The following is a 19,131-nucleotide window of genomic DNA, read 5'->3' on the forward strand; positions in this document are numbered from 1 at the left end:
AAGTTTTTGATGAATATATATTTTTTTTTATTAAAAAGGAAAATTATGTCCCGATTGCTTGATGCCAGCGCGGCCCCTGGGTGAGAGCAATGTGTTAAGTGTGGGCTGCTCGCCATCCATCAACAGCATCGGCTCTATCGCTGTGCACGCGGCAGCAACCCCTCCCCGGCAACGTCTCTGCTGTCGGAGGACCGTTAGAATTAATGTATCATCCTGCAGCAGCTCGTAGGAATCAGTTATAAAATAAGCCAGTTTTGCATGTGACATAACTGCTTTTCAAGAAAATCATTACAACCTGAAAATTAATATAACTTATAAATCTAAAATTTGAAATTCAGAGAACATCGGCTTCACAAATACCTAAACACATGAGCTGCTGTGTCACTATGGTTTTCAACAACCTTAAAGAAAAGCTTTCTCCTGGCCGCGTCTCCTGTTTCCTCGTCCTCCCGGCCGCCTCACCCCTCAGAGTGCGCCCCGGGCCGGCTCTCGGCCCTCTCCCCACTGTCGCAGCAATGCTACGCTTCTACGGCCTGAGCTGTCACCTGATGCCCACAGGTCCCGCGTGACCGTCTCTCATCCCAAACTGTTCGGATCTGGACTCAAGTTTTCAAGCGTCTCCAGAGGATCTCCATGTGGATGGTAGTTAAACCACAGGTTAGCTGGCGGCCTACAAAGCCGGGGATGTCCAGGAATTTTACATAAAATGCTACATGCATGTGTACATGAGTGTTTTTCTGGGGATAAGGGTCGTCACATTCTTCAGATTCTCAAACATGCATGTGACCCCAAAGACAATGTAAACTCAAGTCAGGCACACCCTACCAGCACTGCAGACCCTCTGGCATAAACACCAGTGTATTTTTAAAAGGAAAACCAAAGTCCAGGTTATCTGTCTCGAGAAGGACTCCGACTATGGTTAACCTCCCCGAGCAGCAGGCTATGTACGCTCACTAGCACCTTCTAATGCAGGTCAGCAAACTGCGGCTGTGGGCCAACCAGTTTTATAAATAAGGTTTTATCGGAACACAGCTGTGCTTGTTTATTTACATATTGTCTATGTTACTTTTGGGCTACAAAGACAGAGCCGAGAAGTGACAGGAGACTGTATGGTTCACATGCCTAAAATATTTACTATTTGACCTTTTAAGGAAAAGTCTGACTGACCTCTGTTTTTCTAGATAAGAAATATCTAAACTGATAAAGAAAAATAGACATAATCTTGAATAATCAGAAGAAAACCTGTCTCCTAGTGTTCTCTGTAAGCGATGTTAGAAACAAGTACCCAGCACACATGCTACTTAATTCTGGACAGGAGAGGGTGCTTACCTGCCACTGCTGGGCTGCTGTGGCGAGTGTCTGGAATGATCAGATGGCTCCGACCGCTGGTCAGGAGATCGTGACCGGCTGTGGTAGGGCGCCCTGTCATGTGACGGACCAGAATGATCTGATGCCAGCGACTGAATTTCTGAGATGTCTGTTAAATGAAAGGGCACCATTTATTTTCCCATGAAATGAGTATAGTAAAAATCTGAGGTCCTCCAATGATAATGGAGATAAGCTACTAAATAAAATTTCATATAAATGGTTGATTTAAGCAGCAACTTCATCAGCCACTGATCAACAGTGGTGTGCTGTCCACGGAAAAAATACATCCAGTGACAACATGGATGGCCCTTGAGGGTATTATGCTGAGTGAAGAAGTCAGGCAAGGACAGACGCTGTATGATCTCAGCAAACCCCATTACCGTGGTCATCACTTCACAGTGTGTAAACCAATCATCACGCCGTACACCTTACACTTACACACTGATGTATGCTAACTACTTCTCAATAAAACTGGGAAAAATAAAATTAACTACATATACATATTTGTTAATTGTTAGATTTCGAAGGTGGCCGGCTTGTAGAAAATTATTGCACTCGAACACGTCCAATCTTCCTAGCGCTTTACGAAAGAAACTAGGCACTTGAAGGGAACCTGCACACAGCCGTCCTCACCGTCTCGCTCAGAGGCGTTAGCGGAGTGGATGCTGTCGGCGAGGTCGGGGACGTTCAGCAGGGTGGCCCGCTCATCGCGCTGGACTACCATCTTTAGCTTGCCTTTAGACCTCTCGATCAATGTCTTTGCATCTGTCAGTGACATATTTTCAGTCACGGTACCATTTATCTGCAACAGAAAAGAAACTGTAGGTTGAAAGTAAATGACACAAATACAAATGCCAACTTAAGTCTATAGTGAACAAAAATGTCTGCGCCACTCCCTGGCTTGTGGTAAAACCCAAACGTCCCTCACACTGCGCTATATTATCAAAGTCCTCCTCTTTCCTGAAGTAATGAAACCTTTACTACACGGTTACTGTCGGAAAACCCAACCTAGCATCCCCAAAGCCTGTCACTTTCTATTACTTATAAGCAAATTAACAGAATCAGCATTTCAACAACATCCAGAGCAGCTGTCAAAACCACTCATCAAATAAGGAGAGACATATCTCCCCACCAAGTAGCTACGAGCGAATGACAAATTCACAGGGACTAATTTTCTCCAATGGCTCTGTGCCTGAGAAAGCATCAGTGTTGACGCATAAAAACGGACAGTGGCAAACGATCCAGCCCCGCAAACACGGAATTTTAGTGCTGTTTGGGAAACTGTTTCAAATGTGCTCCCACTAGAGCCTGTCTTCTGTTCCCGTTCATCGAAATGGAAGATGAAGAGAGTACCTTTAACACAACATCGCCTTCTTGAATGTTGCCATCTCTTGCTGCCAAACTGTCCTGTGAAATCTCCTTTACAAATATATGGCTGGCCAGTCGAAGACCATATTCTGAAAGAACATATTTAAGTGTCTTTAGTGTAAAGTCCTAAACACTTCAAGAGTTTTAAAACATAATCAGTAACAAGAACTTATGCTTGGTCCCCCTGCAAAGACAGCGTTTCCCTTCATCACCACCAGGCCTGCCCTTCAGTGGAAAGCAGGGCGAGCGCGGGCTCCCCAAGGAGACGCCGCCCCGGGGAGGCCGTTCCTCTCTGACACGTTCTGCTGACACAGCAGCTCTCGGGAGCGGGGTGACTACAGCTCCGCACGGCGCACTGGCTGAGGTCTGAAAAGCCAGGAAAGGCTGACGGATTTAGTGAGGGCCTGTTACCAAGCATATCCTGGTTTTGTTTTCCCCGGGTCCTGGAGCAGAAGTGTTTCTTTCTGACCCCACACACCTGTGGCCCTCGAGAGAGACCCAGGAGCATTAATTAGCACAGGCTACTGGGTATTAGTGCACACGAAGGCTTACAGCCAGCCGGGGGGCTGGGGCTGGAGGAAAATGCACCCCTGTCCTTTCCACAGCCAACCCAGAGTCCAGGAGTGAGGCAAAAGAACTGTATCCGGGGCGAGGGACGCGGGCAGAGCTGAGGAAATTACCAGGAGAGTCCAGAGAGCTGCCCGGGTCTGCAAAGCTGTAGATTTTATTTTTTCTTTAACTAGAACAAGACTTTAACACAATGCCAGGAAAGGGACTGCTCCCAGCTCTGTCAGAGGGAGACAAGGCCTCGTAAGTCTTACTGCATTTAAACAAAACTAAACTAAACCAAGATGGGAAACAGAAAACTTTCTAATGTGAGATAAGTTAATCGAACTGCTATTTGAACTTCCGAAAGTTACATCAGTTACAGTTTAACTTAAGGCAAATATACAGAGTACTCCCAGGCAGGAAAAGCGTTGGGGTGAAAAAGGGACATGACTGTCTGGGGGGTGCAGGCCATCTACTGTGTGCTTTGGAAATGGCTGTCGTCCCATCACAGAAAAATACAGAAGAAATGGCCCATGTTCAAGGTTTAGGTTATAAATGACCAGCGCAGAGGTGACTCCAAAATACTCCTTACAGAGTAACTGATTCATTTACCCCACGCAGTTCCTTGGGTGAGCATGGAAGCAGGGACCAAACGCAACGTGAGAGGCAGTGGCTGGACTCTGGCGACTGACAGTCAGAGGGGACACGGCACCGCCGCGGCAATCACGAGCGCGACGGAGGGTTCAGAGGGGCCGGGCAGGGCTAACGGGCCCACGAGGGCCGTCCTGCGGGCACTGACGCTGAAACTGGGCTAACGCTCAAGTGGAAACACTCACACTGAACCTGAAGGGGGTGTGGATGTGTGTGTGTGTTTGGCGGGGGAGGCAGTAGAGACAGACGGTTAAACACAAATGCACCGAAACACACAAAGGGCAGACCTGACAGGTCTGCTGAAGTCACGCGGGCAGGGAGCTGGGGCTGACAAGTAACCGGGACGCCGCTCCGGGGGGCCTGCAGGCGCTACCTCGTGGGGCTGGATGCGTCCACTCAGGACGTGATGGTGCCCACCACACACACGGGGCAACCATGTGAGATAAATTCAGTAACCTGACTGTGGTGATCATTTCATCACGCACACAATACCCCAAACCATCAGGCTGGACACCGTGAATAAATACAACTTTATGTATTTTTATACCATGTCAATTACACCTCGATAAAGCTGGAAGAAGAGAGGATGGCAGCTTGGACGAGGGTGGGGCAGTGGAGAAAGGCAGAGGGGGCAGTTAGGAGTGGACTTCAGGGAGTCAGGATGGATTAACTGGGCACAGGGGAGTGAGGGGAAAGGAAACACTGGGGGTAACCACCGCGTCATCTGTGAGTGGCGTGAGAAATTGGGTAGATGGAATATATTCAGTGGAATACTTCCTAAGAAACATCAGAAACTGTAAGAGGGAGATGTGAGTTTCGTCTGAGATGGGCTGAGTCTGAGGGACCCACACAGACCTAAGTGGCCGTGCCCAACAGTCAGCTGGGACACGGGACACAGACGCACGGGCGGAGCAGCAAGTTGTGCCACCAGCAGCAGCTGACTAAGGCAGAGCGCCGCGGAGACGGCCTCCCGAGGTTCTGCTAAGTGGAAAATGATTCTAGCGAACGATCAGGCTAAGTGCTCCTCTGCACCTGAGCGGCATCCCCACAGTTGGTTCCTTTCTATCAAAGGTGATGCAGTGGGGGGCAGCTGGGCTTCAGCTTCACATTTTTTACAGAAGACCCGCAATTACAGAGAAATGCCCCTAAGGGCCCTTTCCCTCAACCTCTCCATTTGAAAAAACAGTCTGCCCCTCCCCATGGCTATGCTACTACTAATCCTAACCGCCAAGGAAAACGCTGAGCTTCAACCTGGTGGTGGGCACTTCTTGTTAGCACAATGTGTGTGGCTGTTCTGATCACAACAAGAAATCCAAAATCCAACCATGGACAAATCCAACCAAATGACTCAAGGAGGGGCAACAGGTCGTCTCTGAAGCCTGTCGCGGCAGGAGCTGGCCTACAGCAGAGGACACAGGAGCATGGATGCCAAGGCAGCAGAAGCGAAGACGGGGAGCTGGCGCGACCGCTCTCATTAAACTTGGTGTCGGACTTTCCACGCGAAAATGATAAGCCAGGTGGCAGGGATACCTTCATTTTTCCGGGATTTGACCAACGTGACTTTGGTGGGTTTGGCGGGCTGACTGGAGGCCACAGACCGCCTGTCGGATCGCGGGGACAGACTCCTCTCTCTGCTTGCGCTCCTGTCCCTCGCCCAGCTCTTCTCGCTCCGCCTGCCCGCCAGGGCCCCGCGGCTGCCCCTGTGGTCGTGCGTGTCCTCCTCGTAGCTGTCTTCCTCCTGCTCAGACGCCGGCGCGGGCTCGGGGCGGCTCACGGGCATCTGAACCTTCTTCTTTCTTCGAATGGTCTACAGACAAGAAAGGTCACGAAATAAGCTGGCTGCTTTCAGGTCCCAAGAGAAAGGAAAACTACGTTTTTCTGGTGCCGTAGTAATTAAATTAATTACCAGAAAGATATAATGAATGATTACAACAAATGACTAAGGAATGCATTTCCATAACAGATGGGTTCTCTGCTCTCCTGATAAAACAGGTCTGCTTAAGAACCAACTCTGGAATAGAGGGCCGAAGAAAGGCCTCGCTTTAATTCAGAGACACCTTCTAGGGGTAATAACCACAGGCTTAAAGGAAAATCACTAATTATTGGTGGTTTGAATAAAAAATAGGGAGCTATACTCCACCACCAAAAACATACTGTAGTTGCTACCAAACCACAGCAAGCCTGCACGCCCCAGCTGATTCCTCAACAACGTCGGCATCCATCAGGGCGGAGGCCCACGTGGCCCCGGGGCCCTCGAGGGATCAGCTAGTTCTGCTCCACACCGATGCCCAGCCTCGCGCGTCAGGGCCACTGCCGGCCCCGTCCCGCCTCCACACACACTGCTTTCGGTTCCCCTCTCTCCCCGATTCGGAATTTCCGGTCTACGTGTAAGGTTCTTCTTCGGTTTCTTTCCTCAATGACTCTGTAACTGGTTCAATTTTCCCTGTCCTGAAGCTGGGTATAATTTTAAATACGACTTTTACATTACTACATCCCTTCTGTACCACATCTGCTTAGTTTAACTGTGCTTGGAGGCCAGTGTTCTTTTCCCTTACTTAAAAACAAATTCTCACAGAAACACAAAACAGGAGATTCCACCGATATACTACAACAATACCATTAGATGCACCCTGAGCGACTCTACAGGACAATCTTACCCCTTTCTCTTCACACTCTCACAGTAAGTAGGAAAGGAGCTGATGGTGTGTGTTCAAGGGACAATGGAAAACCTGCCCATTAAACAAACCCTTTAACAAAACAGGGCTAAACAGGGTGGGGAAAGGAGGTTTATGCTTGTACTATTATTTATTACTGTATTGTTTTCCATACTGACAGCTATAAACCTGCTTTTGCCCCACCCTGTATATTTCAGACTATAAGCCAAGACTCAATGTCGCTTGTACCTAAAGAGAAGGAAACTTTAAGCCACAAATAGGTTAAATAACCATTCAACCCCCCCTCCTTTTGCAACTGAAAAAATCCTGCTATCTGAGCTTGAGAAAATAAGCACACCAGTGACGAGACAGCCTGCTCCCCGGGATCAGAAGACACATTCTTACAAAGACGACTAACTTCAGAACAACCGCACGGGTTTCCTTTTCGCAAAGAGGAAGGACACATGCAAACGCCAGAGCATATCAACAACAGAGCTGGCACTGTCCAAGAGGAAAGGCGAGAGACTTACAATTCGCGCCGTCTTCCCGCTCTTCCTCAGCTGCTGAACGGCGAAGGCATGTTCGACATTATCCATGGACACTCCATTAACCATCGCAACACGGTCATTTTCCCTAAGGACAAAAGTCATCAGAACGTCATGTTAGACAAAGACAGGGAAGTTTGTGAAGATATGTTCAAGATGAGGACTTCTAAAAAATATTGTCATTATGGCCTAATTAATCTGTCTGTCTTCAGGCCAATGATAAAATGTCAAACTTTATTTCAGATCTCCCGCACTGCACATTTAGCAAACAGCTAACCACAGAGCACCATTGTTTTAAACAATTAACACAATGTTTCCCAAAGGAGGGAACAGGGACCACAACACACAAAGTAATTTTGGTGGTACAAGTACAGGGCATAAATGATACTATGTCACAGAGCTGGGAAGTTATTCCCCCCTTTTAAAAAAATAAATACTCTGTCTTTCCAGCCTTCCTTTCATCTTTCTGAATCTACTCTTACTTTTTTGCTACTATATCTTTTGCCACTTTTTACCTTGATAATCTTACTCAGGATGAGAGGCTCCCAGAAGCTAGATTCCACCCAAAGCTGAGTACAAGTTTTCCGTCCACGGTCGTTCCTACAGCGACCTTCTATTTAAGGCTGGTATACTCACTTTCCCTTTATGACCGAGATAGGGACAAACGTTTACGCACTGAAGGAGCTTCCTGGGTGGCCACTGCATGAACAGTATGCCAGTGACCCAGGCTGGCGACGTGCTGTGCCACAGCCGCCCAGAGAAGACACACTTACTGCAGCTGCCCCTCGGCAGGTCCTCCCTTCAGCACGTCGGAAATGACGATGGAGGTTTCCCCGCTCTGAAAATGAGGGTTATCTCTCCCGCCGGATATTGCAATTCCAAATCCAAACCCAGGAGCCTAGGTATTAATCACAGTAAAATGTTACTAGTGAGCAAAATAACTCTTCATTACGTCACACTCAGCAAAGCAAAAACATTAAAATGCAAAAATCCCAATCTTCATTCCATCTGTGACCCACTCTCATTCGCTTGTATGGTTACACACAATGGCCTAGCCTGGTATGGGGCGCATGCTCTAATAAACTAAATGGCAGAAGAGAATAGGAAAAACTGCCGATCACATGAACGTTCTTTAAGAACTAAAATGCATTTTGAAATTCTGACACTGAAATTCTGAGTGTATTTCTGATTATCAGAAGGGTTCCTGAGGGCACTGGCAGCACCCCCATGCGATCATCACAAACATGGCAACGAATTCATAGAATGACAGGCTGAATTAGCACACGCACCAGCGCCACGTCATATAATAAAATATCTATGGCTGTGAAAGATCAAACGTCACTTCAATTATGCTACAATCTCTTTGGAAGTAGTATGCTATAATGTTCATGTTATATACGGTAGGAAAAATATATTAAATCTTATCAAACATTTTAAAACATATTTTAAATTTAAAAAATTAAAAAATTCAAAATATTTCCAAGTTATCAAAAAATTACCTAATCTCACAGAAATCCACACCGTCCTAGAAAGGAAATGAAGTATGCAGAGTAATCTAAAGAAATTCCGTTTTCCTGGGGCTCCAGAACCACACCAGAGCGGTGTCTTTCCACGTGTCTGTCTGCAGCGGCGCCCGCGCCCGCCATGGACTGGACATGCGTCATGCCCCTCACTTCCACCCCAAAACCTACTCAAGTGGCAAAGGCAAAAGAAAAGCCCCGTCGGTGTGGCTCGCGGCTGAGCACCGACCCAGGATCCGGGAGCTGGTGGTTTGCCTCTCATGGGGGCACAGGCCGGGTGCAGGCGCCTCGAACCCCAGCAGGGGGTGTGCAGGAGGCAGATCCATGCCCCTCATCACTGGTGCTTCTCTCTCCCTTCCTCTCTCCGAAATCAATAAAGACACTTTTTTTAAAAAAAGGAAAAGAAAAAACTCTGTCCTTAAAAGAGAATAAACAGCAGCAATCTCACTCCTATATCCAAGGAACATGAAAGCACACATCGGTACAAAGTTGTAATTACACCCCTGAGTTCACAGCAGCAGTGTTTCCAACAGCCAAAGGCAGAAACCACCCAAATGCCCACCGACCGACGAATGGACAAACACAACGTGGCGTATGAGTACAATGCAGTGTGATTTGCAATGAAAGAAACGACGCACTGATGCTCCGAAAGAGACGAGCCTTGAGGACCCCGGCTGGGGGAAGGAGCCGACCACGGGGACCCTCAGTGTAACTCAATCCCCGTGCAAGGTCCCACGAGGCCAACGCACAGACACAGCAGCGTGAAACCAGACCACGCCCCATGCACAAAAATTAACTCAAATGGACTGAAGACTTGATCGCAAGCTCTGAAACCATAAAACAGAGGAAAATGTGGGCACCAAGCTCCATGACACTGGTCTTCGAGGTGGGGACAAGCAACTGTGAGACTACTCCTGTGACCCCAACATCTACATGGGAGGAAAGCCATGGGCGTCTGACACTCCCAAGACCTGAGAACCCCAAAACAAGCAGCATTCGCTGGAAAGAATGGCGGGACAACTGTTGGCGCAGGCCAACAGCAGCTGAGCACAGGGGCCTGCAGTGGGGCCCGAGTCCCCTGGAGCAGGGAGACCCCTCAGAGTTGTCAACACTGGCTGCAGGCCCTCCGGGCCCAGGCTCCACAGGAGGTGCTGCTGGCGGGGAATCAAACTGAAGTGGGGCAGGAACAACAGAGACAAAGTAAAGAGAAGGTTCCAGATCGAAGTGTACAAAGGGCACAGAGATAGCAGGTGTCAGAAAGCAGCAGGTATGTTTTGCAGCTCACGCGTGTACGCGCGCGAGGAAACTAAGCCAATTTCTAAGAACTCAAAGAAGCTAGTTTCACATAAAAATAAACAAGGGTATCAGGAGCAAATCCCTTACAAAATTACCGCAGAGAGGAGCAGCAGAACCCCTTCCCTACAGAAAAGGAAAGCACGCCAGAAGGAGAACTCTAAGAGGGCCCCAACTGCTGCCTAATAAACAGACAAGGCAAACAAGATACAACGTATGGTGGGCCCCCGAAAAACTAAACCAAAAGAAGGGAAGAGGGAAAATAGTAAAAACTGTAATTAAAAAAACAGCTTTCCCAATGTTATTTTTTAAATTGAAACCACAGTGCTCAGAGGACACACAGCTCTGTAGACACCTGAGAGTTACCTGAGAATGTCAACTCATAGGGGCCAGCACCAAGCTATATTCAAGTAACACGATTAAATTAAAAAATAGAAGAGATTCTTCGACTTCCAGGAAAAAAGAGCTTATTACGTAGAGAAAAGAAACTTCGATGATATTTGCACAACAACATGTTATGCCAAAGATAATATAAAGATAGTCAAGGGAAACAGTGAGCCAAGGATTTCATGTCCAGTAAAACTGACCTTCAAGTTGAACAGGGAACAGATACACTAAGAAACATGCAAGAAGACAGGGCGACTGTCTTCACGATCCTCCCTGAGGAACCTAACAGAGGGTGACATTGTGACAAAGCCAGAGACACACAGAGAGGCCTGGTGACAGCTTTAAATATACACGTACTTATGGTAAGAAGATTAAGTAAGGATTAGGGTGGAAGAATCACATTACGTAGCAGCTGTGTGATATAGATACACTAAAATCATTTTTCAAATGAGAAGAGGAATGCGAACAGTGTGCATAAAGAAATTTTAATACTGTTTCTGGGAATCAGAATTGATAGTGGCAGAGTTAGTAGGGCTCCGGGCCAATCGTCAGCTCCATACTGGACTTACTGAAAGACCAAGGTGCTTGCTTTCCCGAGGAATTTTCAATAGAAATGCAAAATATTCTATTTTTTCTCATATATCTTTACCCTGCACATTTTTAGGCATGTCAAAAGACACTTGGTTTAGATATGCTCATGAGAACATGTCCACGATAACGTTTATCATTGAGGCGGTGGTTGGGGGTAAAGCAGCGCAGTATGACCTCATTTACTTGCATGTGCACCACAGTTATGGTTGTAGCTTTTGAATGGAGGAGAGAGCATCAAAGACTTTTCCTTTCTCTGTATTTTCTTTCTGAGACCATATGCAGCCCTGGGCAGCAATAACTTGTTTAAATCTTTGCCTGGTGGGGAAACTCAGCGTATGACAAACGAGACACGTGGCTACTGAGCACTGAGAATGTGGCCGGTCTTACCAGAAGAGTGCTGAGCTTGTAACACGTGCCTCGGTTTTGTAAGACGCTATGAAAAAAAAGGAAAGGACATCCATTTCTAAATATCGGTTACATGTTAAAAATGATATTTTGGACATGCTGAATTAAATAAGATCTACTATAAAGTGAATTTCATCCATATTTTCCATTTTCTAATGTGAAGACCAGAGGGCTTTAAACCACGTATGTGCTTTGCACTACCCTGCTGCTGGGCAAGGCTGCTACAGGGGCCTCCTAAGAGTGACTCTGCTGAAAACGGGGCCTCGTAAGCATCAAGCATTAAGGGGATATGAATTAAGGTTTCCCACCCTTAAGAAAATGATGATGCAGCAGGAGGCCGCGGGGTGGGCGACCACCCGAGGGACACCGTCGCCCGCCACGGAGGAGCCGTGGGGAGAGCAGGGTGCCCGCGGCAAGGAGTCCGCGCGTCTGTCTTCTCGGCAGCCCGGAGGCTAACGGAGCTGGGCGCACAGCGGAGCCCACGCTCACGCAGCCCTGAGGACCGAAGGGGGCGTCCAGCTTCTCACACTCTCGGAGGAAGGAAGTCTCCTCTGGGAACGCAGACGGACGCGGCAAGGCAGGGGCATCGTGTGTGACTCTCGACAGCTAACAGGAGAAGCCGCTGCGCTGTCACCTACACAGCATCTTGTCCTTCCAAAGGACAGAGCGAGCGCCACCTCACAGCGCCAGAGGGTACGGACCTGCTCCTGTTCGGCAACACCGGTATCTGTACTCAAGGCTCCCGCCACAGCAACAGTCGCCAATCACCTCCCTCCCTTACCACTATCACCAAAAGCCGCCTGGTCACCTAGGAGGGGCCTTCCCATTCCTCGGTCAATGTTTCTGAAAATGTGATGCCCGAGGCCATGGTCTCCACGCCGGGCGGGAGCCTTTTTAACATGCATGTTGGGGGGCCCATTCCCAACCAAGTGCATCAGAGTCTTGCGTAGGTGGGGATGGCCCCGCTGATTTCTCTTTGTAATAAAACTGAGGTCACTGCTCTACATGAGTGCGCAGAAACTACAGCCCGCAGGCCACGCCCACTAGGTGCCCAGTTTTGTAAATAAAGTTTTATTGGGACACAGCCACACTCATTTGATTACCTACTGTTTATGGCTGCTTTTGCACTACAGCTGCAGAGCTGAGTAGCAGCGAGAGACTCATGGCCGGAAATGCCTAAAATATTACCTGGCTCTTTACAGCCAAGTTGGCTGACGATGCTCTAGCTGAGCTGAATTTTGTTCTGGAGCAATTCCCACCACCAAAGGACTATGATACTTGAAAGTGCTGGTCCGCAGCCTCGGAGAACGAAGTCAAATGGTTATGGTTTGGTGCAAGTCTCTCGGCTCGCGTGGACAGGGTTGTTTTCAAAAACCTTCACAACGCAATTCCTGTGGGGATGGTTGCTGGGGCTTCATTCTGTCAGATACGCTCTTTGATGAGGCCCAGAGGCAACAGAGCTCTGTGATCCCAGCACAACAGTTAATGTGCTTAAAAACCAAAGGATTATGAATGGTCCACTCATCCCATCTCTATGCATCTTCTGATGACATTCTGCTGGGCTGGTACCCTTCTCGTGGCAAAAGGAAACTGGAGCACAGGAAGGAGCCAGCTACAGAAAACACTGCACCGTCTTCTCGACAGGAGTCCTCAGACTTGCCTGGGCTTTCTACCTACTGTGATGGGTAGGTATGGCACCTAACACATTCAGAAACTCAGTTTCTGTTTTCTCAACATTTGGGATCTTTTCCGACTTTACCTAACTAAGCTAATGATCTGTAGTAAATACACTAAGTATTTCCCCACCTGAATTCCTAACAAAGCAAGGCCGAAGAGTAGAAAGGAGAAACATATTTTAGCAAATGTGTCTTATTTTATTTAAAAACTAAGAGGGAAAAACAAATGTAATGTGATAATGCCAAGTTAGAGCTACATTCTCAAAAGAATCATCTGGCTTCTACCTTAAGAAATTATAAAAAGAACTATTTAAACCCAATGTAAGGAGAAGAAAGGAAATACAAAAATAAGAAAAGTCAATTAAAAAGGAAAAAAACAAGATATCAATGAAAACAGAAGCTGGTATTTTGAAAAGATCCATCAAAACTGTTAAACCTCTAGCCAGACAGACCAAGAAATAAGACACAAATTACCAATATCAAAAATAAAAAAAGGGCCTCACTACAGATCCTACAGCAATAAAAGAAGGGACCACTGTTAACAATTTTATGTTCATAAATTAGATGAAAGGGACAAATACTCAAAGATTTAAATGATCAAAACTACCAAAAAAGAAAAAAGTTAACGAAGAAGAAATACATCAGTGAGCAGCCCTATGGAACGTCGAACGAGCCGAGTCAGAGCTACAGGCCTTCCCACCAAGTTCCCACGAGGAAGCTGCAGGGCCAGGGGCGGCTGCGCTGACGACCCCTCCGAGCTCTCGCGGAAGCAGCATCGGCTGCACGGGACCCGCGGAGCGCGGAAGGAAGGGCACGTCCCCACTCCCGCCAGGCCAGCTTTCCCTGGTACCAAACCGGACAAAACTACCAAACAAAAAAGGACTGACCAATATTTTTTGTGAGCACCGAAACAAGTGTCTTCAGAAAGCACTAGCAACCCAATCCAATATATAAATAGATGACAGATCACAATCGAGCGGAGTTTATCTGGGGGACGCAGGCTGCTCAGCGTTCAAAAGGCAAGAAACTGATCACACCAAAGACTAAGAAGGCTCTTATCACAACCTCAATCGATACTTGCAACAGCAGCGGCAAAAACACTGGCAAAATTCAACATCTATTCACGATTTAAGAGAGAAAAAAGAGCCTGCCAGCAAAGTAAGTGTAACAGGGAACTTCCTGAATGTAGGAAGCGGCCCAACGGAAATACAAGGGAACGTCTTTAGCCTGATCAAGGGCATCATCCACACCCTCAGTTACTGCCACACTCAGGGGCGAAAGGCAAAGCTCTCATCTGAGTGAGGAACCGGGCAATGGCGCCCGCTCGCCATGGCTCTCGACAGCATCCTGGGCGTCCCAGCCCACGCAATGAGGCAAGAGAAAGAAAAAACCGCACACACATCAGAAAGGAAGAAATAAAACAGCCTCTACTCACAGACAGCATGACAGTCTACATAGGGAAATACCAAGAACTCTACAAAAATGGTCCTAGGACTAGTAAGTCTAGAAAATGGCAAGTTCACTGTTTTTAAAAAGCAATTTATTTCTACGCACATCAAAAATCGAAATTAAAAAAAAGCACCATCTAGACCAGCACCAGGAACCATGGACTATAACTAGAAATCTAACAAAATGTGCGCAGGACCCGCACACCAAAACAACAAAGCCAATGAAGGGGAAAAAAATAATGGCAAGAGTTTGATCACACTCATAGTCTGGAAGACTCAATACCGCTGAGATGCCAATTCGCCCCAAATTTATCTGTAGATTTAATGCAAACTCAATGAAAATCCCAGCGGATTTTTTTTTACAAACGTATTCTAAAATCTATACCAAAAGGCAAAGGAACTAGAATGACCAAAACAATTTTTCTTAAAGGGTAATCTGGAGGATTCATACTACCTGATTCCTACACTTAACGTAAAGCTACAGTAATCGAGGCAGAAGTAACTGGCAGAAAGGGAGACGCACAGATCAACAGACGAGACCAGGAAAGACCAACCATAAATGGTCACTGATTTTTGACAGAAGAAATTAAGAGGCAGAAAGAAATTAAACTTGTATCCTGAATATAGAAAGAACTCTCAAAACTCAGTAACAATCTCTGTGCACCAAGAGGCACAATCAACAGAATGAAAAAACAATTCATGGAGTAGGAAAAAATATTTGCAAGTCATATATCTGATAAGGGGTTAATATCCAGAAAAGATACAAGAATTCCTACAACTCAACAATTAAAAAATAAATAACCCCATTAAAAAATGGGCAAAGGACTTGAACAGAGGGTAAATTTTATGTTAGGTGTATTTTACCACAATTATAAGAAAACACTCAATAATAAAAAAAGAAACAACCCAATTAAAAATGGGCAAGAGATCTGAACACATTTTACCAAAGATGATACATGGATGTCGAGTAAGTTCATAAGCAGATGCCCAACATCACTAGTCTTTAGAGAATTGAAAACTAAAACCACAGTGACTACACACCTAACTTGTGTGGCTAAAACTAAGAAAACACAAAAACCGAAACAACCCCGATGCCATCAAGTGTTGGTGAAGACGCACAGCAGCTGCGGGACGCACAGGCCAGGCACACCGCAAATCCACTCCTCAGTATTCACCCAAGAGAAAGGAAAAGTCACGTTCGTCCAAAAGCCTGCACGCTGGAGCAGGTTTAGTCACAATCACCCCAAGCTGGAAACGAGCCAAATGTACCGGAACTGGAGAAGGAACACGTGAATCACTCCACGTTCGCACACTGCAATGCCCTGGGCACTAGAAAAAACTGACGACAAAATAGAACAGAGCCACTGAAACAAGCAGCGTCCCGGGGAATCGCACACGCGGGGCCGAGGGTAAGGCACCAGTCTGCAAGGGCTACATGTACACAGCTGAGCTCGCCGGCACGACATTCTGGAAAAGGCTAAATGTCTCCGGACGGGAACAGAAAACACCCCAGCGGTTGCCAAGTGCTGGGCGAGGGGCATGGCCGACCGTGAATGGGCACAAGAGCGCGTTTCAGGGCGAGGGAGCCGCCCTGTATTTTGATTGCAGAGGTGGCTACAGGACCACGTTTGTCAAACTCACAACTGTACAGTGAGCATGAACTTTACTGTATGTAAATCATACCAATGAGAACAATAAAGGTATTCAGAAAATGAATGTAATGGGATAAAGTAACACCAAATTATTCCATCACAACCAGCTAATTCAACAGTCAGAAGGTACGAAGTTACTGCATATGTTTAATCTGACTGAAATACTTTACCCATCAGTACAAACAGAGGCTGTACTTTAGCTTTACAAATTAACCGTTAAGGTTAGTATTATTTAATGATTTCTTTTATCATCATTTAGGGAGGCATTCAAAAGCCCACTCCATCTTATCTGAAATCACTGTTTCTGAATAATTAATTCACCCATTATCTAGTACGTGCAGATTCAAACATGCACGACAGGATCAGGGCAGAGTGCAGAATGTGCTTCCCCCTTTCCGTTTGCCCAGCGGTGGATCCGGCGGGCTGGTAGACGGAGTGCCAAGTACTGCACTGCGACGCGCTCTAACTTTTCTGTTCATTCTCTAAGGGGAGGGGAACAGTCAACTCTCTTCGAGGGAGCACAGGGGGACTCGTGGGAGAGGCTCACTTCGTGTCAGGCACAAACAGGTGCCGTTAGCCAATTTAAACGCGTGGAAACCACAGCTTTGGAAGGGGACTGGGCGGCTTGCCCCTTTCTAGAGGGAAAGGGGGAGACCAGGATTGGAGTGCAGGGCAGACAACGCTCTTCTCCCGCCTAGCTCACTGCTACTTGCTCTGTGCCCATCTGCAACTGCTTAAGCGATAGCTCAGGATCTACATGTTTCCAATCAACAAGTGTCTTTTAAGATTTTATTACCCACACGACCTGGTTTATTTTAAACCCCAAGCCTACAACACATGCATATGTACTCAGGTTGAAGCGGTTTCCAATTTATACAGTGTACAGTCTTTTTTTCTGATCACTCAAGAATTTGAAAATAAATAATCTAATTTCTCCAGTCGGGGATAAAAACAGCAAAAATACCAATAACCACCAGAAGGATATTTGAAAAAGCAATCATTTTCACTCTTGACCTTAATAAAGAATTTATTGCAATTCTAATTTTAACAAAGGAATATAGAAAAGTTTTTCCCCTTTCTTTGGGCTTCCTGACAGCTGGCTTTCCTCTATTGTTTTTGAAAGCTGCCAATATCCTGAGCTGCACACAGATTATTTACTGCAGCACAAACTCACCCTGTGAAGCGTCACTGTGTGCTGTTCCCATATCGCTGTTTCCTCCATCGCTGTGCTCTGGGAAAGCAAAAGAGAAGCAGTCATTTACCTTTTAAGAAAACGACTCCGATAAAGTGAACAAGAACATCGAGCTAACGACTTAGCACATTAAAATTCATACTGTTAATATCGAATACTCTGAAAAAGGGTGTCGTGATTAACCAAGGCTTTTTGGTTTGCTTTTGCCGTAGGAGACAGGAAACTACACACAGGAACTTCCTTTGTTTTTAACTTAATTGGACAGATGCCGTTCAATGTGCATTTCTTGCCAGCAGAGATCAGTATTCCAGCTAATTCTGCAACTTTATACGTCACATGAAATAGAAAATAAAAGTTGGAATAGCATTATTTTAAAATATCTACTGACACATAAGACATTTTAAAGCATTTCTTATGCTATGCAAACAAACGGGTAAGTCAAAGAGATACCTCTGAACCCAACGGTTATAAATATTCGCGTTACAGGAAATTAGATGGGGCCATTTGATAGGTTTGACCAATGGTTGCTTTACTATCACGGTTAAACACGACTGCTCCATCTATAGTTAAGGTTTTACTACAGAACTGTCTTCTCAGGCTTTTTCCTGAAGGAACAAATGGCTTTTCCCGTTTACCACTGTGCATGCACACCACCCAAGGCAGAAAAACTCCAAAAAAACCTCCGCACAAATCACCATAAAATGAGAGATCGCTGCAAGCTCCGATGAAATCCTACTCAAACCACTGTGTAGTTGGTTCATCTACTGTCAAGAAACTCTTACGAGAGGGAAACAAATTAGTATCCACAGGATGAGCACTAAAAAATTCAAAATAAATTCCTTATAAATTGGGTCAATGGCTCTTGGAAGCTTAAAGTAATTCAGTCTCTCTTACCACGTTATGGAATTAGGGTTCCTAAATGTAATACATCTACCTATATACAAATTTTTAAAGGCCTCTGCAGTTAACAAACGGGGAGGGGACTGCTGAGCACGGCATTCTCAGACCACCAACTGTTTCGAAGGCCTGTTTCACAAGTGAGATCTGTTTTTGTCACACCGCTGTCATTAGCATCACGAGAACACGCCCATCGAGGTGCCAGGGGCCCATTTCTCCCTTCCCACAGCAACTTCAATCAGAGACTAAGCTACTTTAGAAAATCAATCCCAACTGATGGACAAAGCGGATCCAGAGACAGAGCGTGGAGCAGACTGAGGGGTCTCAGAGGGAAGGTGGGGAGGGGGAGTGGGTGGGGAGGTTAACCAAAGAACTTATGTGTTTATGAGCATAACCCATGGGCACAGGCACTGGTGTGGGGAGGGCCTGGGGGTGGGACGGATGCGGGGCAGAGGGGATCAATGGGGGGAAAAAGGGGTCATCTGTAATATTCTCAACAATAAAGATAAAGAAACTTAAAAAAAGGAAAGAAAATGAGTCCCTATGGAGAAAGCCTGCAACTAAATTCAAAGCAACTAGATTAACTTTCCTGCAGATGAATGAGGGAGAGAAAGGTCGCTCTGTTCACTCCCGCAGGTAAGAGCTGCCAACGGCACCCGCGTTTTGTTCCAACCTCCCAATCAGCGCAGCCACCCCTCTCAATGCGACCTCTGCCGGGAACCAACCTGTGTTGCGCTTTAACTGACCAGGGCTTATTGTATTAAAAGAAGACTCCTCCATCGACGCGAAGCGACGACGACATGAGTAATTCTGCGCAGCGGTCCGAGTCCTGCTAAAATGCACGCGATCCGCACCCCTGCGCTGCCTGCCAGGCCGCCCGGCGGCTGCCGCCGGGACCGGGACCGGGACCGGGACCGGGACCTGCCGCGGCTCGG

At 46.6% G+C, this 19,131-nt stretch overlaps 1 protein-coding gene across 11 annotated transcripts in view; it reads right to left on the bottom strand.

Annotated features, from left to right (window-relative positions):
• TJP1 (tight junction protein 1) overlaps positions 1-19,131 on the bottom strand; it is a 135,902-nt gene that overhangs the window by 32,992 nt on the left and 83,779 nt on the right. For 7 of the 11 annotated variants that reach the window (XM_081124509.1, XM_081124508.1, XM_081124516.1 and 4 more), the window contains exons 2-9: positions 17,995-18,076; positions 17,282-17,338; positions 7,909-8,033; positions 7,121-7,223; positions 5,467-5,743; positions 2,722-2,825; positions 2,002-2,170; positions 1,330-1,477 (exon numbers count right to left, since the gene is read on the bottom strand). In XM_081124509.1, the coding sequence (XP_080980635.1) occupies positions 1,330-1,477; positions 2,002-2,170; positions 2,722-2,825; positions 5,467-5,743; positions 7,121-7,223; positions 7,909-8,033; positions 17,282-17,338; positions 17,995-18,060 (1,049 nt within the window). In that variant the 5' untranslated portion in view covers positions 18,061-18,076. Of the gene's footprint in view, positions 1-1,329; positions 1,478-2,001; positions 2,171-2,721; positions 2,826-5,466; positions 5,744-7,120; positions 7,224-7,908; positions 8,034-17,281; positions 17,339-17,441; positions 17,501-17,994; positions 18,077-19,131 lie in introns of those variants that run through there. The other 4 variants (XM_081124514.1, XM_081124517.1, XM_081124510.1 and 1 more) reach the window with 2 other exon arrangements.

The sequence above is a fragment of the Miniopterus schreibersii genome (assembly GCF_964146895.1).
Source record: "Miniopterus schreibersii genome assembly, chromosome: 22".
In the NCBI taxonomy this organism is placed as follows: domain Eukaryota; kingdom Metazoa; phylum Chordata; class Mammalia; order Chiroptera; family Miniopteridae; genus Miniopterus; species Miniopterus schreibersii.